The sequence below is a fragment of the Temnothorax longispinosus genome, chromosome 8 (genome assembly GCF_030848805.1).
Source record: "Temnothorax longispinosus isolate EJ_2023e chromosome 8, Tlon_JGU_v1, whole genome shotgun sequence".
In the NCBI taxonomy this organism is placed as follows: domain Eukaryota; kingdom Metazoa; phylum Arthropoda; class Insecta; order Hymenoptera; family Formicidae; genus Temnothorax; species Temnothorax longispinosus.
The window spans coordinates 1-22,215 of NC_092365.1; the positions used below are offsets into that span (position 1 = coordinate 1).

Below are 22,215 nucleotides of genomic sequence, written 5' to 3' on the forward strand. Positions count from 1 at the left end.
CTCGAATGTTTAACAATGCATTGCATTATACTCTTCTATGTGAAAAAGGAAGAAACTCTCTCGCGACGATACCTCGAAATCCTCGAATGTTGCTTATCAATGCATTGTATATACTTCTTCTATTTGATTTCCATGACAGAATGGAAAATTTTTGTTTCTTATCACCGCAATAGACAGCGTAAGTAAATTTTTACGCCTAGTCCAAACTTCTAAACGCGTAAAATGTAACGAATTCAGCCGCTTATACCATTCCACACCATTCAGCGCAGATGCATACTAAAGGCTGCTACACATGAAATTATCTAAAACTATGGCCGGTATTCATAGTCGGATCTTATTGGCGACGAGAAGATTCGGTGGCGCCCCCGGCTGAACTACACTGTAAAGGCCATCGCACACAATATTGCATAGGCTGCATAAGCATAGCATAATGTTGTATCCTTCAACAGAAATACAAAACTGATTTGCGATTGGTTCTCGCAACTTATGCGGGGTCTACAATGCGAATCGCAAAGTCGTGAGTCACAAGAATTAACCAATCACAATCGAATTTGAGGAGAATAATCGACTGTGATTGGTCACGTCTTGCGGCTTACGACTTTACGACTCCCATTGTAGACCCCGCATTACGCATTAGGCTGCGTTCCCACTATACGCGTCGCGCGTCGCGTCACGACGCCGCGTCATGAGTTATGCTAATGGCTCCTGCCCACAGGACGCGGAAACGCTTGCCGCGCGGCAAGAAGCGACGCGGTAGCCAATCACCGTGTCGCTTTTCCGTAAGAACCAAAAGTTTATTGGCTACCGCGTCGCTTCTTGCCGCGCGGCAAGCGTTTCCGCGTCCTGTGGGCAGAAGCCATAAGACTCCATAGACGCGGAAACGCCGTGCGGCAGAGTGCGTTGACCAATCACAAATTTTGATTTTGCCGCAGGCGACTTGCGGCAGCCTTCTGATTGGTCAACGCACTCTACCGCACGGCGTTTCCGCGTCTATGGAGTCTTAGCATTATCCAATCAAAATGTTTCATTTTATGACGTCATTTCCGACGCGAGATCTTGTCGGAAATGACGTCATAAAATGAAACGTTTTGATTGGATAACTCATGACGCGGCGTCGTGACGCGACGCGTGACGCGCTCAGTGGAAACTCAGCCTGAGAGCTTAAAGTTGATTGGCTTAAACCAAAACTCGGATGCAGTTCTAGCATCGTGGACACAAGGCTTAATGAGGTATTTTGAGACGAGGTGAAAATTACAAAAGTGAACAGATTTACTAGATTTCGACAAATGAAATTGTAGATTCTCTAGTGAATTTCCTCACTTTTATAATTTTCACCTCGTCCCAAGATACAAGAATCAATCGACCCCGCCGAGACCCAATTCCCCAATTGACCAATTGTCGACTGTCGACTTGTGTCGCTTGCTGGAAAGCTCCCTATATGTATGTATGCGGGCAACGCTCATAGCAACGATAGACACGACAGTACGTTTTCGATCGATTTATAGAATATTTCGCGAGCATCCCCGGCTGTGGCTATATCGCACATCGCGCTTACGTTAATTCCTTACGTGGATGCGTGGCTGCGTGGTAGAAAAGAAGATCGATTTGCACTTTGTGGGATATCACCACGCGAGAAAGAGGAAGCGAGAGAATCTTGTTTGGTGTTTGGTATTTCTGCGTGTTCCGACTTTCGACTCCTTTTCGCGCAAGTGAACTTTAATCAGTTTAATCTGTCAAATCTCACTGTTGATCTGTTCTTTTTCCTGACCCTTGACGACACGATAAAACATAAAACCATTTCCACGACGTAGATCAACGTGCAACGTGGACATTCGATTTCCCCAACTTCCGAGGGGTCATCACCCGCCGCCCGCCGTGCGCGTGCACGCAGCGCGACGATGCCGATTTTACCGAGGACGTTTCCAAGGAAGCGTGTCGTACGTGCGCTCAAGTTGACTTACGAATTCCGAAGCCCGTGCGAAGAGCTCCAAGGACTCCAAGAATATCGAGCGCGCGCCGGCCGCGCTTAAGTGCTCGCGATTTCGATCTCTACGGTCTCTACGGTCTCTACGGTGTGAAAGAAAGAGAGAGAGAGAGAGAGAGAGAGACATGGTTACACGTGTCGAGGATGCGGTGCTGTTCCGTTACGATGCTACAACGTACCTTTCGTTCTCGTGTGCTCGAGAAACATCTGTAGTTGATTGATACGTGCAGCGGTGTACAATGTCAGCGCAGCTAAGCATGCAAGACAAGAAGGATTTGGAGAAGTTTACCAAATACCTTGCACTGAGGGCTGCCCAGATCATAGTGCAGTCGAGGTCGGGCCAGAAAGTCAACACCGCGTGCAAGCCAGACTCGTCAGCTGGCGACTGGGTAAAAGTAAAGTTTGCTCTAGTCCATACACGTTATCTGGTTTTACCCTGCTGATCTTCGTTCCGATCTATCTTGTATGTTTTTCGTTTTCGTTTCAATATGTATATGTGTACGTGTATATAGGTGGATGGCGGGATATATAGATGCAGTGAGTACAGTGACGACAGTGAGAGTGCTGTCTATATCTTATAGAACGTATCTTTTAAAAAGAGCTCTCTATCGCAGCAAACGATTGGATTAAACCAAATAACGTGAATGGTTCACATAGTCCGTTATACGTCTACTGTTTGTTATTCGAAGGACGTTTAAATAAACGTATATCTTTATCCGATGTTGTAGTTCAATCTGGCGATAAAGGAACTACCAGAGGTCTCGGCTGACGCTAAGAGAGCGTTATGTGGAGAGATAGTAAGTTCAGCTGTACCTCTGTGCATAGAAATTTCTCTGAAAACAGTGGAGGGTGACAAGATGGTTTTGGAAACTTGGAGTCTCGGTGTTTTGCCAGAGCAAAGTGACCCAACTGTACGAGTAACGTATACTGTGTATAACAGAATGGGGATTTTGTTAAAGTCCTTGATTTCTGTATCAAGAGTTACACCCGCTTACAAACTGAGCAGACGACAAGGACCTGATTCTTATACCATGTGCTATCGGATGTACATGGGTGAGCCGCAGCTACATAATTTAGGTTAGTTTATCAGCCAGAAGTTGACGCGTGTTTTCTTATTTTTTTAAATTTATATGTAAAAGCTACACAAGTATTTACAACGAAGTAAAATGTGTTGTCTATTTTATAAAGCGTATTACAACGTTTCTACGTTTCCATTACTACGTTTCCTGATATATTTAAATATTTTATAACATTTATTATTACGTTTCTGTATAACATTTATGGTTTCTCATTAAATGTCACGTTTATAACAGGTGATAACTATAAACATGTAAGAGTAGGTCAATTGTGTACTCCAGTGGGCACTATACATCTGTCAGTCTCTTACAGAACAAAAATGACTATATCACCCACTCACAAGGGACGAGATTCTATTATGCTTAAGAGCGATCATTTTCATTCAGACTTGAGTCCGCGTCACGCACGATATCAACAGAGGTCAGTAAATGTGAAATATTTGAAAGTACTTGTACAATAAAAAAAATATAGACATATCTTAATAGTGCTTTAAATCAAATACGCAGCGAGGAAACGTCAAACGCACTAAGCGACACCATTAAAGTTGGCGCATTTGTAATAAACAAGCCTGTCATTGTCAACGAAGAGGACCTTGTGATACCAGATGTACCGTTCAGTTCGTTATTAACACCCAAACAAACGTCGCCTCCTCCAATATCACTAGTGGAACCTACGACAAAGACTGCACGGGCAGCTGTTACAACTGATAGCAACAATGGAAATACGGAAAGACTTAATAATGATAACGCGACTTCGAAATGCGCATCCCAAAACGGATCTAGAAGAAGTAGTTGTTCAATGACTAGTGCCAACGATGATTTTATTATGGTAGATTTGGTAATTGATGCTCTTAATCCAAACATGATATCACAATAATTTATTATATTATGTTCTACGGTTATAGTGTGAACGTTGCCTAATATTGAGAAACAATATTCCATCTAGTACTTAATAAAATTTATGCATATATATTTGTAGGAAAAATATTTTTATTCTCATAGCTTGGGCAAATTTTGTACTGTATTTGTATATGAAACAAACTTCGAATATTGTTGCAGAAAACTCCTTTTGCCGTCACGAATACCAATAGCGATGTAGGAGCGTTTTATCGAGAGTGTCAAAGTGCTCCGCAATTGCAAGCCTTTACGGAAGAAAGGACTCTTGCGGAACAATTGGGAGATCTTACTAAACAATTGGAAACATTTGAGACAAATATGCAACACTACGAGGACATTTTGTCATCCTTGTGTCAAACAGAAAATAATAATTAAGGCCGAACTCTGCTACGAACTGATTTAAACAAAAACACGATTTTGCCGTGAACACGATTTTGAAAAATTATAAATACGTTGACAGAATGTATGTCGAAACGTTTAAGACGTGAAACAAATGATCTTTCCTTCAATACCCTTAGTAAACGTGTGTTCGCTCAAAATGTTCTGCTAATATATATATATTGCAAAGATTTTATGTACGTATAAAACAATTAACGGAGCAAACACATTAGTTGTGATAACTGATTACTTAATATAATTTATTGCTTGTATAAAGTGTAACGTGCACTTGAATATTCTAAGACAAGACGATAAATATAAGTATAAGTTACGTATGAAGTGTTCTATCAATTTTTTATTCAGTCTATTAAATCCGATTTCACTCATTTCTCAATGATTACAGACTCATAAAAATTCGTTTCCGATGTTTGAACGTATTGAACGTACATGTAATAAAAGAGATACGTCAAAGAACAGAAATATTGAGAAAAGATTTGATCTATATAAATATATTATTATGACGTGATCTGTAACTTGTACAATCATTATATCCGCATTCACATTACTTTCCTAAAGTACGTCATCCTTATGAATAGCATCATCGATGAGAGGAATCGAGTGATCCATGCGTGCTAATCTACAAGACGTGTTTATTTGTTATCATACATTTTTGTCAAGTCACAAATGTTATAAAAACTGTACAGTCTTACTACAATATATATCCATGACGATGTCTTTAGAAATATATAAAGATATTATCCAAAGAAAGAGACGAGATGCTTTTGGTATAATGACGTTGCACTGTACGGAATCATCGTTAATTAATTTGATTCCTCAGTGCTGTTAACTGCTCCGAATATTCGAGGTATAACCTTTGCCAACGAAGATGGCCACCGACTACAGCCAGTACGTCGCCCAAAAGTTTGTGTTTTTTTATTCCCTATATGACATTCGACATGAAAAATATTAACGTTATACACGTGAATTAAATTTATAATTTAAAGATTTATATATATAGAGGCAATATTACCAAAATAACAGAGTCCCATGTACTTTTGGAAGCTGACGTGTGACTTGGGCCCAAAAGATCGTCCAAAATAAGCCTTAGACGTTTCTCCAAACCGTCTAAAAAGATATCGGATATAATTAACAAATTTCGGATTTGATCCCTCATCCTATGTATGCCCTAATATTTTATACAAGGTTATAAATAAGTATGAGATGAATAACCCGTTTCAGAAACCTATATTTCATATTTCAAGAAATATATGAGAATGAAATATGCACGACGCGTACCTTGCGTTAATAAGAATGACACCAAAGCCATGAGCCAATGAACGTACTCTTGGGCGCTTCCAAGAGCTTTAGATGCGAGTAACTGTTGTTCTAAATAAGAAACCACGCTTGGTGCGCTATGTGGTACGCGCGGATTTGGTAAAGTATTCCCGGAGGTTCTAAGTAACCCTTCTTGTAGTGATGACAAAGGTCCCCTAGGTGCTCTACTGCCGGAAGTACTCAGTACACTGAATGACGACCATCGCCACACAGGGTCTTGACTATCACCAATTAACAGCCATGTTCCTATATACAAAAAATATAATGATTTTATATATATATCTATATATATATATATATATATATATATATATATATATATATAAAAGAAAAAATAACGAGTTTTTACTATACCCATATCTTTATGATATATGTATGCTCGTGCATTAGTAAATGCTACATGAGGCATTCCATTATACAAAGTACATGACAATAGGGATGTTCCAGGTGCTGCTAAATGAGCAGCCGAAGTTGAAACGATCATTCTGCACGTCGTTCCTATTTCCCATACGCGAACCGCGCCACAGCTCGATATCACCATCACCTATTAATTTTTTTTTTTTTTTACAACTATAAATGAACATTAAACATGCATACAAGATTAAATCGGTGAATAACGTACCGCGTTTCCAACAGCATGAACCTTCGCCAAAGGTGCCGGTGGTGCTAACGGTGGTGCTGGCCGACATCCTTTCGCAGGATGAAATGTGTGAAGACTTCCGTCTTCCAAACCCAAGGCAATCACAGCCGGTGATGCGGCTAATGCCACAGCGCTATATCCTAAATAGAGATCCCATGTCGGCTCAGAATCAGTGCCTTTAAATACTTGCAAATGAGCCAAGCCCTGACTATTAGTGACAGTCACAGCATAATGACCCGCTTGTTGGGACAATGAACTGGATGGCTTCAGTGGAGGCAGTAACATCTGACCTATCGTCCTGTCAGATGTGAATTTAGGCTTCTTACTCGGCGAAGAATGGTGAACCTTCGGTGTCGTTTGCTCCTTGCGTTTTAATGTAAGAGAGGATCCCGGAGTGTCGGCAGCAACTGGTTTTACGGACGAAGTAACATTGGGTGCAACAACGTCGTTACGTTTTTCTATCACAATCGAGCTCTTTGTTTGTACTTTACTCGTGAACGTTGGTGTGCCTAAACTACTACTGATATTTGTATCTCTGAAACGTGACAAAAACGCGTTACGAGATTCACGGTCAACGTCCCAGACTAAAATAAACAGATAAATAAAAATGATATATTAACAGCTTACGTTGTATCTGCTGGTGGTGGAATGAACATAGGAGTGATTCTTCTTTTACCGTCCGAAGTTCTCGTTTCGATTTGTTTATTGATAGGTCCCTTAACCGGAGTAGTCGCAGGCGTAGTGACAGGGGGAATGGTGGGAGCAGCGGACACTTGAGAAGCGTGATTCGATGCCGGTTGTTTCAACGTAAGAAGTTCTGGGGCTTCCATCACCATACAACCTCCTTGAACCAATGGCTTACCATACAATCGTTCATGTAGGCTACTCTATAAACACAGAGAAAAGAATAATCACGTCTACAAAAGACATAAAAATAATAATAATACGATGCATATGTATAGTCTGCTTACTTGCTCAGCAGGATCGAGAGGTTGTCCTAATTCCTGTTGAGTAAATTCAATAAATACAGCTGTTCCATCCCAAGAACATGCGGCGAGACGAAGACCACACGGTGACCAACTAGCATCCAACACGGAATGTGTGAACAACTCGTGAATTACGACTAAAGGTCTTTTTAAGGATGTTAACCATACAGATAGAGAACGATCTCGCGATCCTATTGCAACACAACAATACTGTTGTGGTTTAGAGGAACCTGGCTGCTTCTTCTGCAGAATATTGCCATTAAATCTCTATAAAAAAAATATATAAAGACGTATACACATGCTCATATAGATACTTGATAAAGTCTTTATAATATTAAGAGAGAGAGAGAGAAAGAAAGAAATATACGTAATGCTTACAACACAAGTTACCGCTTTCCTATGTCCAACAAAATCTTTATCCTGTGTCCATCCGTCCCTTTCTATTATTTGAGCCGTAGGTCCTCCTCCGTTCATAGCATGGGCAGATACCAAATACTGACCATCTGGACTCCAAGAAAGTCTCAGCACATGAGTCGTCCCGCCACATTCGTCAAAAGGCTCAGATATTAACGCTGCTTCCGTCCAATCCGTAGTACGCCATACTCTCAACGTTTTGTCGTCAGATTGAGATGCCAAGTATTTTCCCACAGGATCCCAAGTAATGCCTTTTACAAAACCTGTATGACCCTTTAACACAGCGACCACAGCAGGAAACTTGGAAGCATCCCATACTATTACACTGTTATCTACTGAGGCAGAAGCCAGCCATGGACTGTGGGGTGCCCATGCAAGATCGAGTACGTCAGCTTCGTGTGAACGCAACGTCGCGATACATCTCCAAGTTTCCACGCTAGCTTTTCCACCAAAAATCGAACTCCCGCCTGATCCAGATAATCTCCAGATCATAATAAGCTTATCTACACCGCCCGACGCCAACATGCCACCCGTGCTCCATCGTACGCAATTCACACATGCTATATGAAAGTAAAAAATATATATATATTATATGTCACGAGGTTACGAATATAAACAAACGTAATCTTTACCAAGATGATTGTCTAATTGGCAAAGCATCTTTGGAACATTAGAATCTAATTCAGCAGTCTCGTCAACTACCGGTTCCATATTCCATATAACAACCCTTCCTGAATCGCCACCTACGATTCAAACATAATAATAAGTATTATTTGTATTTTCGTGGCATTTCTAGTGTATTCGTCCAACTTAATACACATATATATCTTTATTAAAAGATGAAATATACACGAGATAGATATATACCTTGACCACCAGTGGCAAATCTCTTTCCATTGGGATGTATGTCGATAGAGAATATCGGATACCCTGGCGAAAAATATGATAAGACCTTCGTTAGATCCTTCATTAAAAAATTATAATGATTGGAGATATCGTGCAAAAGCAGTAAACACAAACCATCGTGAGTAACCCACGTAGGCTTGACCAACTTCATTTTTTTCGTCGTCTGAGACTACGTAACTGTCACAACTTGATAAGCACGCTTTAAATCTTGCTACATCTTAGAACTATATATAATCCTCACTGATCCCCGTAAAGAACGTGTCCCCGGCACAATTTAAAAATTTGCACGAGACATAACCTTAGACTGCCGTACACAAAACATGTCGGTAGCATCGGTCGCATCGGTACTCGCCACTCGGTACTATCGGTAGCGAATAATCGAATATAGCAATCAGTAGCGATGCTTTATGTAAAGGCTGGTATCTGCCTTTTTCTATCATATTCTATCAAATAATCATCATGAACAGTTCACTGCGAGTAGTTGAGTTGAATCCAATTGATATATAGAAGATAGAAGTCTGGATAAATCGCTACATATTAATTTATTTTAATAATAGAACTTGAAGACGCAAAAGGAGCAATTAAGTTTCGTAAAACGTAAAGGGCCATCTACAATGAGTCGCAGTTGCAAGAGTCGTAAGAAATTGACCAATCACAGTTCATTATTCTTCGACCGCAAGGAGAGAATAATGAACTGTGATTGGTCAATTCTTACGACTTACGACTTACAACACTCATTGTAGACCGGGCCTTAAGGTTTCGACCAATCGCGTTGCGCGTTTGCTCGATTCTTACTTCTACGGTAATAGACGACCTAATCGAGCAACGCGATTGATTGGTCTAAAACCTTACTGTTACGTTCTACGAAAAATGTGTGTGCCTGTGTGCCCTGCTTTAATTATAATCGTAAGGCCGTAAGAAAATAGACCAATCACACTCGATTATTCTTCGAGCTCAAGGAGAATAATCGATTGTGATTGGTCTATTTTCTTACGGCCTTACGATCATGACGTAGGAGGCCCAAGCTGCTTTTTCAGAACGCGGCCAATGGCCGCGTTCAGCAGACCAAGCTGCTGAGTAGCAGTCGAACGTGATTGGCTCTTACTTTTAGAACCAACCAATCAACGGAGAGTATTGATAAGACGAACTCAACAGTTGTGTCTGCTAAACGCGGCCAATGCTCTATCTATATGTAATTATACCTATCTAATATGGCGACACTACATAACACAACTGGTTAAATAAAAGAGCCAAAAGAGGTTAGAAGTGGTTTGAGATATCTCTCTTTAATTGCTACGGCATGCACGATCGAAATATTAACATTTTCCAGGAGAAGAAAATCGCACTTGGAAATTATATAATTAACTGTAGCTTTGATGAAAAGTTATTTTTATTAAAATGGAGGATTCTACAAATAACAATAAGCCTGTGGAGAATGACACCGACACGTTAACATCCTCCGTTTCCTTTACCGAGTCACCCAAGAAATGCAATCTGTCTTTTTCAATTAATTTTGACTTTAATGACGTTAATAACGAGAACTCGACCGATTCCGAAAATGCAGATCTACAAATCGATATATCCGAAGTGGATAATTATGAACCGTCCAGTAAGCATAAGAGAGAAGCTGTTGAAGAAGCATCAATGCTCAATGAAATGGAAGAGGAGATTGAGAGACAACTCGATGCTAAAGCTGCCAAAACCACGTTAACTGCCACTAATGTTAAAAATATTATGAAACACGTAATCCCCTATGAACACTTAATGACAATGGTACAAAAATGTCTTCAAGATACAGAAAACGACGTTAACATTGGCCCGAAACTCACGAGAGCTAAAGCTAAGTATGTCGTTGTCGTATTTAGAGATCGTTAATCTTGTTATTTGTATATGTAATACGTATTTGCAATGTATGTAATTCTTGCCTTGTTTTTTTTTTTTTTTATAGAAAATTAGCTGCTGCAAAAGTCACGATACCATGGCCCATCACTACAGCGCAAAAAACTTCCTCAGAGGTGCAAGCTTTGATTCAGGAGGAATTACCGGAAGATTCATCCGATGAAGAATATAATCCTGAACATGATAAACAGAGTGACGATGATAGAGAAGTGGAAAATACAGCGAGTGATATTGAGTCACAGTTATCAGTGTCAACAAATAATAAGGATATAGCTTTTTCCGAACAAATGTCATCTCATATACAATATGATTCTGAAGGAATTTTTAAAATACCTGCGTATGTGTGAAAAATCTATATTATATTATTTGTTTGTGAATGGACGTTGTATTATTTTTCATATATATTTTTTTAATATTTTTGCTTGCGTAAGATATCTCTTACCACGTTATTTTAATAATACATGATAAATATTATTTTCAAGTATTCCACATGTTGCGACAGAAGAAGAAAGTATTGGTCAAAGAACACGCTCTAAGCTATCTTTAAGCGAAACATCTTTGGAGGAAATAGAACAAGCATTTATACCACCTGATATAACTGCCGATATGACTGACGATTGGGATTGTGAACTTGATGAAGATTGGGATAACTTTTTGAAAGAATTCACGCAACCTTTGACGCAAGAACCAGCCATAGAAGATGATCCAGAAGCAGATCCGGAGTATAACATCTTGGAAGATGAAACAGATTTGTGTATGTATTATTATATAGATTATAGAATGATAGACGTCGCCTTTATCATATTTTATTTTCTTTCTCTTGACATATTCTGTATGTGAAACGTATATATTTAACTTCAACAAATATTACTAGTGGACAAGGAAGAGCTTAGGACAGATAGAGCAGTAGAAGTTCCTCGTAAGGAGCAATATGATTTAATTGCAGAATTACTTGAATTAACTCCTATGTTCTCGACACAAGACCAAGAAGTTGAAAGTTCAAGAAAGAAGAAAGTTCTAGGTACGACAACACCACCGATCGAAAGTGATGCTATGGTAAGAAAACGTATGTCACGTTAGAATATAAACGCGAACGCAAACTTTAAGAAACGTTAAGAGAACGCTATAGTACGTCAAGTTTGTGCTTTTTATGCTTTCAGACGTGCTCTGCGGTACATCTTTTGCCAGTACTGGCAGAATATGAACTACCAAACGTGGTGAAACCTGAACAACGTCTTCTATTAGCGACGCAATTTCAGCAACATGTACAATTAATGACACAACATTTTGTTATGACTTACATGCATCCAAAATATCATTCGCTGGCAAAATTGTGTAAAGAAAACTTGAATAGTTTAAGGTACGATGGATATATATATATATATATATATATATATCAGCGTATATCGTGTACGAAATCAGTCGAATCGTGAATTCTTATGAGAACGTATTGATATTTATTAGAAATTTGAGTACTGGGCCAACGTCCGCATTTAATGCAAAGAATTTGGAAGCAGCTTTAAACGTGGTATCAACTTGGGAAAATAAGTTTAATGATACCAAGTTTTATGCAAACTTCAAAAAGAACGTAACAAATGAAAATGCTACAACTGAAATATATCGTGCCACGAAGTGGAGACATACCGAACAATTTCTCCCTGACGTAGAGAACGTATTTGTCGAAAGCAAGGCTCTTATGTATCCACAACTTCTACCGCGGATACCTTTTAGAAATGTTAAATACGCAAAATACACAAAATCCGCATATTTGAAATCGGAAGAAACGTAAGTATACTCAACGTTATGTATATTATATATAAAATATTTTTATTTTATTCTATTTCAATATGACTTTTCCAGTTTAATTGCACTGGGCATAGAACAGTTCTTACCATTTGTTATGTCTAGATCAAAAAAGTTTCATACAAAGAAAATGCAATTATTTGATGCAGCTCAACTTATTGGTTGTTATTTGCTACCATGCAGAGATGCGAAAGGAATATTTAATCATATTAACAAACAACGCTCTTCCAAAGATAAAAATCCAATTAAGGTATTGAATATTTGCGTTGAATGTTATGAGATTTATATCGCAAATATACGTAAGTGAACGTTATTGCAGCATTATTTTGAAAAAGGTTGCGCTCCTAGAATAATACATTATATAATGCTTGAAAGTAAACTGAAAGCTCCAAAAGATCAACCACGAGAACTTTTACCTCCAAACTGGCAAATGTATTTTGTAAGTATAACACGTATAATATTGTTTATATATTTACGTGCAGAAAGCTATACGTTATTTGACATGTAATACTTGCATTACATGTACAACATAGCTGTAACAGCTTAATGACTTAATGTAAAGAAATGATTACACATTAATTTCTTATTTATTATTACAGCAAAAAAAGCACAAAAATACGTTGACAAAAAGTAAATGTATATTTGATTCTTACACGAACTTCTCACTTGAAAAGGAAGGGATTGATATAAACGCAATAATAAAGTCTTATCCTAGTATCCCTAATAATCATCTTTTACGGAATCCAGTTGTAAATATGTTACCAAAAATATTACCTGCAACTTCAAATCCCAAAACTTCATCTAAAATTGATACGTCTAATAAACAAAATCCTAACGTCGATGATAGCGGCGATAAAAAAGTATTTGATAATAATGTACAAACGACGGAGGTGCATAAAAGGAAAACGGCAGTGTATAAAGCGCACGCAACGTTTTGCTCCTTAAAAGCGACGACTTCAGATGTAAAGCCAATGCAAACAGATAACGCACTAGATAAAAATAATACAAACGTAAATACTATATTAACTAGAAGCTCAAAAATATCCAAGGACGCACCACAGATATCATCAGACGTACCACAAATACGAAAGACCACCCCACGCGTAGCAAAAACAAAAAGCGCCCAAAATATGAAATTGATGGCCCAAGCTTTAGGTTCAAAGACGTCATCTACGTGCGGTACTATAAAATCTAAAGAAAAAGATACCATAGATAAGAATATTGATGAACCGTGCTCCACGTCAAAAGTTGTGAGTTCTATTTTGCCTTGAAATGACATATTGAGTAATATCTATCTAAATGTGTGTTTTTTTTTTTCCACATAGGACAATGAGGAAGAAATAGCAGAATTAATGTTAGCAAGTAGCACAATAATAAAAGATCCTGTAAGTAGGAAAAAGGCTAAACAAACTAGAGAATTAGAAATTATTAAAAGATTATTAAAATCTGAGAATCCCGTGACCGAAGAAGAACGCGAAGCAAGTAAGTTACCGTAGTTAGTTATAAGGTGATTGTGTAATAAAGTGAACGTTATCCGTTATTTTTAAAATAATTTTTTTATCTGTCTATTTTTATAGAATTTGCAGCGTCGTATCTTCAGAAACTGCACTTGATATTAGAATCCACGAATCCAGAAACATTTAAAGCTGTGATAAAGTTATATTTGGATTATAGTGAAAAATTAGAAAGTATTAACCACCCTGTTCGTGACGCGTCCATAACTGATGAGTCCAAGGAACGTTCAGCAAGTAAACAGATGTTACAAGATAGTGCACGTAAAAAAGATATACTAACAGTCCAACTATATCAAGAGGTCTGTACAAAATTACAAGATTATCCAGAAATATGTACAGACTTTCTATTATTTTTAAAACCGCATCAAGCCGCAATGATTGGTAAATCTATAGAATATATCATGTTACAAAAAATGAATGATTTTGTCCATGTTGCACAAATATATTTTACTAAGCAACCATCTCGGATAGCAAAGATGATGCAGGCAATTACACAACTTTCGTCTGATCCACATATGACTTTAGAAAACATTTACTCCGTTATGAGTTCTGTTTTTAAAGGTCACCCACTCGTTATGGATATGTTCTTGCAAGTTCTACCTACTGCAAAACCTCCTGAAAGGTAATAGTTTTATGTAAATAAAAAGTAAATATTGCAGATTTTACATATTGTTACGTGTATAACACGGCTTTAGGCAAAATCTCTAATGTATGAAACAAGAAAAAAGTCATGTAATCTCGTTTAGGCTTTATTCTGTGATTTCCTGTCAATTTCCTATATATAATCTATTTATATCATTTATAGATTAAGAAATCTCACGTGTTATAGAATTGTATTTGATATTTTTACCAGTTTACTTGCACCTCATATGTTTGAAAACATGACATGTCCGCTAGGACCTTATGATAAAAATACAACTTACACTGAAAACGCATCAGAGCTATACGAGAATATAGACGTACCGACAGCAACGTATCAGGAAGATCCATATGGCGGGGAGAATTGTAAATGTGACTGCCATACGACTGACGAAGCAAATCTGAAAAATACGTCTGATCATTGTGTTGCCTGTGGCACGCGGGTATGTATTATATGACAATGTTTACGTACTCTGACTTTTGTATCTGTCTTCCTTATTAGAGATATGTTCGCGTCACGTCATTTGTATTCATTTTCTCTTTCTTAAAACAGTTTCTCAATGGAAGAATTTATCTTCAAACACCTGAAGGATTACGACCTGCAAAAATTACATTTCCCGGAGAGGATCGGGAGAAATTAGAAAATATAGCGCGTATATCATTAAAAATTGCTGACAAAGCCATTCCACCAATCTCATCTAAAAAACGACGGAAGTCATCGAAGAACGATCCTAGTCACGAGGATCGTTGTCAGAAACAATGCGCTACGAAGCAATACTCGCCGTTAAAAGATAACGAAGATAACGAAAAGGCATTAACAAAATCTAAAAGAAATGCTAACGTTACTACACTCAAAGCAGATCAAAGAAAAATTTTAAAAAGAATCGGCACTGTAGATCACGCACGCGCAGATAAAAGAATGCGTATATCTCAATGTAAGAATAAACGAGAAAAAAAGAATGAAGAAAGCGACGCTTCGTTAGAACAAAACGAGCTTGATCTTATAAAGCTAGACAAAACGAGTGACGTTACGGAAACAGAAACTAATAGTTGTACGCACGTATCCATGCAAGATACGTCCTTAAGTACTGAAGTACGTACAAAAATGCAGCGTTCTTCAAATATAATCAACACGACTGGTTGCACGTCAAGTAAGTCTTATTTAACGTATATTACTCTTAAAATTTATAAATAATGGAAGAAATATAGTATAATATTCAAGCAATATACTTCTTAAAATTTTAATATAGGTAACAAAAATGTAGGGACAATGGTTACGACAATAGCACTGGAAAATAATACGCACGCGAAATCTGATTTACGTAACAACAAACCATGGACACGTCAGGAAGATATGATTTTACTACAAAGTATCAAAAAGGAATATTCTGAAAATTCATTCCTATTGATCAGTGAAAAATTAGAAAATCGTACTATCGATCAAGTAATAGCTTTTTTACCTTTATAATTCGACACGTATATGAATTTTTTACACACACACACATCTATATAATAATAATTAAATTTTTTATTGTAGGTCAAAGAGAGATGGCAAACTCTGCTTTCTTTACTGCAGAAAATGATGTAAATACGTATATAAGTTATAGATTTGTACGTTTATATTATAATAAAAAATACAACAGGACGTGATCAGCAGATCTTATGTGCGTTAATGTATATACATTTATACATAAAATTTGTTACTTGCACTGATATTTTCTGCATATGTAATGATTTAATAAAGATGATGGATATATTTGCCGCTAAAAAGAGAGAGAGAGAGAGCGAGCGCGCGCGTTAAGAATTGAGTACAGAGAGTGCAAAAAATCCGATCCGAGTGTAAAGAGTGCAACAAAAGCTCCTTTCGTTTACACGCGTGATTAGACTGATTAGTCATTCGTAAACATTCGTAAAGTTCTTTTCTCTAGCACTGGACTGCAGAATTTATAAAAATTACTTTGAACGTGTTAGAAACGTAAATGTCTATTCGCCTAATATATATGATTACAGAGATTGTGTATTAAGTACGTTTAACCTTAGTTAACCTAAAATTGCAGTACTGTTTTATGCATTACATGGCGTACTGAAGTTACTTGCGCGATAATGCAACTATATTTATAACTTTCACGCACCAAGATGAATATTTGAGAAAAGGAAGGAAAGATAATTAAAAGTGAAATTATGTCGTACGATTCGACGTCAGCCCGAAAAATCACAAAGTCTAGTGTGGTATGTACGTTGCTATAGCAACTGTATCAATATTCTAAATTACATAGTCAAGTGCTACACGTGATTTTTTTTTTAGGATAAAACTATAAAACTCTTAACGAAACATAATGTGGAAAGAAAAAGACGAAGAAGTGTGGAACAAGTCACAAACGATCATAAAGTTGCCCATTATTGTAAGAGGTTCAACGGAGATGAAAAAAGTAGGACGTCGGTTGTAGGATTTTCAAAGAGTTTGGCATTGTTAGAGATGCAATCTTATATCGCCCGTCAAGACTGGAAGCATGCATTAAATTTATTTCCCAGGCTCCTCGAATGCCCTGTCGAATTGGAGCCTCTAATATGGAGATATGCATTTATAATTTTATTGCATACGAACGATCCGTCACATCTCCATCGATTCTTCGAACAATGCATTGGTAGTCAGAGTTCAAATAATAGCGCTTTGTTAGAAAAGTTATTGTTATTACCTCTAAAAGATGATACGTGATTTCAAAGTAGTCTCTTACGTTATGTTGGCATCGTCATGTTAAGTCAATATACAGTATTTGTTAGATACAAATCTTTGTACAATGATTGTATTACATCTGATTATACTACATGCCAAACTGCACGTTCCTCGTACGTTTTTTGTACATTCTTTAATAGTACATGAATTATTTTATACATAATTATATTTATACATAAACAGTTTGAATAGAAAAGCACGTCATGAACGTAGTCTACTCTGTAAGTATTATACAGTCAAATATTTTTATGATAATCTTACACACTTTTCATTCATCCTTATCACGTATTTCTATCTGTAACTCGTCGGATGTAACCAGGATTCTACAAGAAAGACGTGTGATATTTATATAATAACTCTTTTAAGAGATACATTATTTACACGTTTATCTTTTGATTATTTGTTTAAACAGTCAATACACTAGCATCGATACTTCAGAATCTTTAGACAAATATTTTACGTTCCACGATTTTCAAAAGGACATTACTGAAAATAACATATAAATCGATATAAAAGAAAATGCCATTTACGGTCCGAGCCGGACCTTGGTAGTTTAATAATATACGTGTGTATTTCCAGATACACATATTTCCAAGCTAGTAAACTGTGCGCCGATTGTTTGTCGGCTTTAAAATACATCTTCCGTTGGAATAGTGAACGTCTCCTCCCCCCTCCCTAGCTAAATCGGTAATCGATTTAACTTTAATGCTACGAAGCATTCTATTTAACGTGGAAAGACTATTGGAAAGCTTAATAAGCTACCAAGATCCGGCTCGGACCGTAAATGGCATTTTCTTCTATATTGAATTGTATATTTCTGATATTACCAGTATGATTGTTAGTACTTTTGTATGTACATATGACGGCACTAGCTAAACCAAACTGAGCCACACGCACTTAGAAAAATGTTCAAAATGATAAGTAATAACTTCTTAATATTCTAATAAAATGTCTTATTAAATGAAATATTGATCACTAAACGTAATCTCGATTAGAGAACGTGCATCACTATATTATTCGCTTTTTCGCAATCTATTAACGTATTAAAAAATTTAATTTCCGTCTCCCTATAATAGCTTTATTTTTAACAAGTACGTTTGAATACGTGGAATACGTTCCCGTCTATTGACGTAACAGTACTTGTTGATTTGATTTGATCAACGTATGATGCTACGAACGTATGCACTTAATACTATTATTGTTCCAGAATGAGATAACAGTAATGGAACATAAGGCAATAAAATCCATATGCCAAACATTAACAAACTTATTACCATCGTTACTTCGATATGTCAATATACGATATTTTTTTACCTTCATGATATAACGATCTGATAACACATGAATGTTGATGATGATGCTGATGATGATACGTAAACTTATAATATACATGACAGGTTGGTGCAGCAACTGCAGTAATAAATAGATGAATGAAAGAAAGCACGGTAAGATGAACGCTGGTCAGTCAAGGGGTAAATGAACACGTGAATCGCTAGCTGCTAATTTAACGAGTGTCTTCTTCACCCTAAGAATGGGCAGCCTGGCCGCTGGTTTCCCATGCCAACACTCGCGCATTAGCTTTCCCATTCCAGCCAACGTCTGCGAAAAGTATTTAACTCACGTATTCATGCTAATGTAATAAGCGCGAAACACGTTCGCGCATCGAATTTAATCTACGTGTCTAAAAATGTGTTTTCGCTCTGATAAAAAAGTAATGCCAAGATAAAAATACGTTACCGGGTCAGAATGCCACCTATTCGGAAGCGGTGGCCTTCGCTGGTCAAACGAGACCACGTTACGCATTTCTTCTATGGAGGGTTCTTGCGTACTGCTCGGCAACCATTCGCTGTACGGCAAGGCGTATTCTAAGGCTACGCCATTACTTATACATCTGCGACAGACTTCCCATAGTATCAATCCTAGACTGTAGATATCAGCTTGTCTAAAGCTCTCTAAACATTCGACGTTTACTCTGAAAATGCGGAAGAAGCGTCCGTGAGATTTAGCCACGTTGTATGACGTTAAAGGAAGCACAAAGTTTACTAACGTTTGTTCAAGAATTTCAGGACTCATATAGCGTTTCGTTCCTTGCCGTAAGTCGACTCTGTCCGCTATAAGACGATCTTGCGTAGCTGCTAACGCGAAATCGGCAATTACGCAACCACCATTGGTTTTGACCAAGATATTCTTCGATTTGAGATTACGATGGGCCATAGCTGGCTTTCCTTTAGTACCGTGAATCTCCGTATGCAGATAAAGTAAACCGTTGGCGATACTCAGACAAATATTGAGCGTTTGATGAGGTGTCAATGGATGTGGCGACCGCGTGAGATGATCGAAGAGCGAGCCGAGAGGATGATACTGCATCACCAACCAGAGTTGGGTACAACTGGCTCTGCTGGTCATATCGCTACCGATATATCCTAGAATATTGTCGTGTCTGGACGGTAACAGTTGAGAGTAAACCTCGGTCTCTCGAGCCCATGCGGCTTCGTCTCGCGAGAAATAAATTTTTACAGCTACATTTTCGCCGTGCCAAACTCCTCTCCACACTTCTCCACCAAATCCTCCACTGCTACCATTACCGAGACACTCTACTAAAGCTACTTGCTTAGCTAAAGTTCTTTGTACTAACAAGGGTAATCCAGAACCAGAACCACTGGTCAAACTTCGGCCATCTAAGTACTCCTGCAAAATACAGTTGGCACTACGTGATTAATGCACTTGTCGTGCTTCGTACGTAATAAATATAAGGACAGAGTACGACGTACTTTAAGCGTACTGTCACCAGCAGCCGTTGCTCTAAGCTCGTGTGGATGCGTAGTGGCAGATGATGCAGGCGAGGAAAACGAGAAATGCAACATGGAAGGCTCACGTTCGGAATCTAAAATAAGTTTATTTCGACGTGGGGCCCGCGGTCGTTTCCTTCGTATTCGATGCGCCAATAGACCGAGTACGATTCCTCCAACAACGAGCACGCCGACCAGTGGTCCAAGAATCGCAAATGTTAATTTTATTGCGTAATATTCCTTGTCAGCATCTAAAAGCACGCGTCAAGAGTATAAAAATCACTTTTAACAAACTATATCGTCGTAATGCCATTTAGTTTTACACAACTTTATATGAATCTTTCTCTTTCACACACACACACACACACATATTTTTCCTTTTCAAAGTTACGTATTGAATATTTTATTAATTATCTCACTGGTTGAATAATCTTCCAACTTGGGATACGGTCCAACGTTACAAAAGTCTGCTTGACAACATTCCACAGAGAATTGAGCACCACCCGACAGCCCTCTAATATTCCTTCTTTTATGTTGATCTAGATTTTGGACATTTTCTTTATTACACATCAATAATTTATGCTCCTCTGATTTATAGCAGCCACGGCTAACGTACTCTGTACCATCGGCTTCTCTCACCCTGGATTTCCAACACTGAAAGTGAAAAAAAACAATACTCGTTTGAACAAAAAGGAATATAAATCTGAGGAAACTAGGCAGAATAATATAAAAGCATTTTTACAATAATTGCATCGGTGCAGACATTAGATGGCGAACACGCGGAATCTTCACATATATGGCATTTAAAACGTTTTTGGCCACGTGTATTGAAACTGAGACTATGATCGGAAGGTTCAGGTGGATCCGCGTTCTCATTTTCAAAAGAAATATCTTGGTCTTGCAAGGCAATATCTCGTCCACCTGGAAAATTAAATAACGTGCATAAAAATAGTACAAGTAGAATCCAAAATATGTCTGATAGAAATACGTGTTTAGCACAGTGCAACTACACCACAAAAATACGTGTACAATGGAACGTGTTGGAAAATATTGCAAAAGACGTGTGAGTTTGAGGATACGCCGTATATTGTATAGAGTTTGATTTTATATGTACTTATATATCATAAAGAGATAAGAACTTTTAACACGTATAAGAGACAAGCATAACTCGGTAAAAAATTAACAAAGATAGAAATACAGATATTTACAAATCTATGTAGAGTTATACACATTACATGTTACATGTCGAATATCGCTCGTAACGTGGCGACAGTTTATCTTCATACCTGAACATAATCTGAATGTCAACAAGAGTATGAAATGCGTGATAAATATAGCATCCGCCATTTCTATGCGCGTCAAAACACTGGACTGACTGGACTGACTGGACTACTCGCGTGAAAACGAACGTACATTAAAATAAAGATCTCGCGACTCGCGACCTCCTTGCCGCATTCGTCATCCTCGTAGTCCTCTCTCTCTCTCTCTCTCTCTCTTTCTTTCTCGATAAAACTCGATAAAATGTTGTCAAGCGTGGAAACGCATGACGTTGTCATTCATTCGAGAGTAACGAGAGCGTTCGCTTTATTTACGTTCGACACATAATTTTCGGAGCATCGATGTACTCGAGACTCGAGAGCTTATATCATCGCATGGCAGAGACAGAGCCTCTTCTAGTCTTCTCTTCTCGCGTGCTTCTCCGATGTTCTCTGAGAGAAAAGAGTGAATCTAGCTAGCGTTCCATTTTATATCGTCTAATCTGTAAATCTGTTATTTGTCCCTTAAACTTATGCTTAATCTCTCACATATATATCGAACACAAGTGTTAAAATGTCTGACACACAATTTTCAGTCATGACGCACGAATATTTAAGACTCGACACACGATTGACACGAGGGCGACCAGACTATCCGGATTGGTGATTGAAGATTGCAAGAAGTAAGGATTGGACCAATCGAGATAAAGCGGACTGATGTTACAGTTGTCCGCGTGGTCGACTTTTATTAACTTTATGCGGGGTCTACAATGCGAGTCGTGGGTCGTGAGTCGTAGAAAATGGACCACGCACAATCAAATTTCAGGAGAATAATATAATCGACTGTGCGTGGTCACGTCTTGCGCTTGCGACTCGCATACGGTCGTCCCGGGTCCGGCAGCGATTAAGTTTAATTTTCATAAATTCTCCTGTAATTCCAAACGTATTAAATTCCAATAGACAGC

The 22,215-nt window shown here is 37.9% G+C and overlaps 4 protein-coding genes and 1 long non-coding RNA gene across 11 annotated transcripts; 2 read left to right on the forward strand and 3 right to left on the reverse strand.

The window, feature by feature from the left end:
• Nucleotides 1–1,488: 1,488 nt before the first annotated feature.
• Atg13 (Autophagy-related 13) lies at nt 1,489–4,861 on the forward strand. 4 transcript variants are annotated; one of them, XM_071785339.1, is made up of 6 exons: nt 1,489–1,705; nt 1,812–2,379; nt 2,713–3,061; nt 3,298–3,481; nt 3,568–3,898; nt 4,120–4,861. In XM_071785339.1, the coding sequence occupies exons 2-6, from the start codon at nt 2,224–2,226 to the stop codon at nt 4,330–4,332; spliced, it is 1,233 nt and encodes a 410-aa protein (XP_071641440.1). In that variant the 5' UTR covers nt 1,489–1,705; nt 1,812–2,223; the 3' UTR covers nt 4,333–4,861. The 4 variants fall into 4 exon arrangements, with proteins under 4 accessions (XP_071641440.1, XP_071641439.1, XP_071641442.1 ...); XM_071785338.1 differs by having other exon boundaries at nt 1,489–2,379; XM_071785341.1 differs by having other exon boundaries at nt 1,489–2,379; nt 3,568–3,889.
• Nucleotides 4,833–9,174, reverse strand: Hira (histone cell cycle regulator-like protein). 2 transcript variants are annotated; one of them, XR_011733199.1, is made up of 12 exons: nt 8,731–9,174; nt 8,578–8,640; nt 8,343–8,453; nt 7,675–8,270; nt 7,282–7,563; nt 6,938–7,197; nt 6,293–6,845; nt 6,025–6,214; nt 5,632–5,916; nt 5,366–5,460; nt 5,046–5,275; nt 4,833–4,972 (listed from the first exon to the last, which is right to left on the reverse strand). XR_011733199.1 is itself a non-coding variant. In XM_071785337.1 (11 exons), exons 1-11 carry the CDS (start codon nt 8,765–8,767, stop codon nt 5,153–5,155), a joined length of 2,595 nt encoding a protein of 864 aa, XP_071641438.1. In that variant the 5' UTR covers nt 8,768–9,174; the 3' UTR covers nt 4,969–5,152. The 2 variants fall into 2 exon arrangements, 1 of the variants encoding a protein (XP_071641438.1); XM_071785337.1 differs by having other exon boundaries at nt 4,969–5,275.
• Nucleotides 9,175–9,824: 650 nt separating this feature from the next.
• On the forward strand, nt 9,825–16,230 carry Mute (muscle wasted). Of its 2 annotated transcripts, XM_071785549.1 has the most exons (16): nt 9,841–9,875; nt 9,947–10,460; nt 10,565–10,852; nt 10,998–11,269; nt 11,390–11,571; nt 11,676–11,875; nt 11,980–12,300; nt 12,376–12,568; nt 12,638–12,757; nt 12,918–13,568; nt 13,644–13,800; nt 13,896–14,454; nt 14,686–14,914; nt 15,025–15,622; nt 15,722–15,915; nt 16,009–16,230. In XM_071785549.1, exons 2-16 carry the CDS (start codon nt 10,015–10,017, stop codon nt 16,057–16,059), a joined length of 4,461 nt encoding a protein of 1,486 aa, XP_071641650.1. In that variant the 5' UTR covers nt 9,841–9,875; nt 9,947–10,014; the 3' UTR covers nt 16,060–16,230. The 2 variants fall into 2 exon arrangements, with proteins under 2 accessions (XP_071641652.1, XP_071641650.1); XM_071785551.1 differs by having other exon boundaries at nt 9,825–10,460; nt 12,424–12,568.
• On the reverse strand, nt 14,309–15,084 carry LOC139817478 (uncharacterized). The gene is made up of 3 exons (XR_011733239.1): nt 14,944–15,084; nt 14,796–14,872; nt 14,309–14,447 (listed from the first exon to the last, which is right to left on the reverse strand). It is a non-coding gene; the product is annotated as an uncharacterized lncRNA (long non-coding RNA).
• Nucleotides 16,231–17,207: 977 nt separating the features above from the next.
• Nucleotides 17,208–21,851, reverse strand: Sax (type I BMP receptor saxophone). 2 transcript variants are annotated; one of them, XM_071785582.1, is made up of 7 exons: nt 21,281–21,851; nt 20,737–20,915; nt 20,414–20,648; nt 19,977–20,245; nt 19,253–19,893; nt 18,943–19,177; nt 17,208–18,804 (listed from the first exon to the last, which is right to left on the reverse strand). In XM_071785582.1, exons 1-7 carry the CDS (start codon nt 21,339–21,341, stop codon nt 18,667–18,669), a joined length of 1,758 nt encoding a protein of 585 aa, XP_071641683.1. In that variant the 5' UTR covers nt 21,342–21,851; the 3' UTR covers nt 17,208–18,666. The 2 variants fall into 2 exon arrangements, with proteins under 2 accessions (XP_071641683.1, XP_071641684.1); XM_071785583.1 differs by lacking the exon at nt 21,281–21,851 and having other exon boundaries at nt 20,414–20,533; nt 20,611–20,648; nt 20,737–20,911.
• Between the last annotated feature and the right edge of the window lie 364 nt (nt 21,852–22,215).

Coding starts and splice junctions, on each gene's coding strand:
- Atg13 (XM_071785338.1), top strand. CDS start 2,224: ATGTCAGCGCAGCTAAGCATGCAAGACAAGAAGGATTTGGAGAAGTTT. Junction 3,482..3,567: donor CACGCACGATATCAACAGAG/GTCAGTAAATGT, acceptor TCAAATACGCAG/CGAGGAAACGTCAAACGCAC. Junction 3,899..4,119: donor ATTTTATTATGGTAGATTTG/GTAATTGATGCT, acceptor ATATTGTTGCAG/AAAACTCCTTTTGCCGTCAC.
- Hira (XM_071785337.1), bottom strand. CDS start 8,767: ATGAAGTTGGTCAAGCCTACGTGGGTTACTCACGATG. Junction 6,846..6,937: donor CCACCACCAGCAGATACAAC/GTAAGCTGTTAA, acceptor GTCACGTTTCAG/AGATACAAATATCAGTAGTA. Junction 5,461..5,631: donor GTCATTCTTATTAACGCAAG/GTACGCGTCGTG, acceptor ATATCTTTTTAG/ACGGTTTGGAGAAACGTCTA.
- Mute (XM_071785549.1), top strand. CDS start 10,015: ATGGAGGATTCTACAAATAACAATAAGCCTGTGGAGAATGACACCGAC. Junction 15,623..15,721: donor CACGACTGGTTGCACGTCAA/GTAAGTCTTATT, acceptor ATTTTAATATAG/GTAACAAAAATGTAGGGACA. Junction 15,916..16,008: donor AAAATCGTACTATCGATCAA/GTAATAGCTTTT, acceptor TTTTTATTGTAG/GTCAAAGAGAGATGGCAAAC.
- Sax (XM_071785582.1), bottom strand. CDS start 21,341: ATGGCGGATGCTATATTTATCACGCATTTCATACTCTTGTTGACATTC. Junction 20,649..20,736: donor TCTGCACCGATGCAATTATT/GTAAAAATGCTT, acceptor TTTCACTTTCAG/TGTTGGAAATCCAGGGTGAG. Junction 20,246..20,413: donor GTTGGAAGATTATTCAACCA/GTGAGATAATTA, acceptor GCGTGCTTTTAG/ATGCTGACAAGGAATATTAC.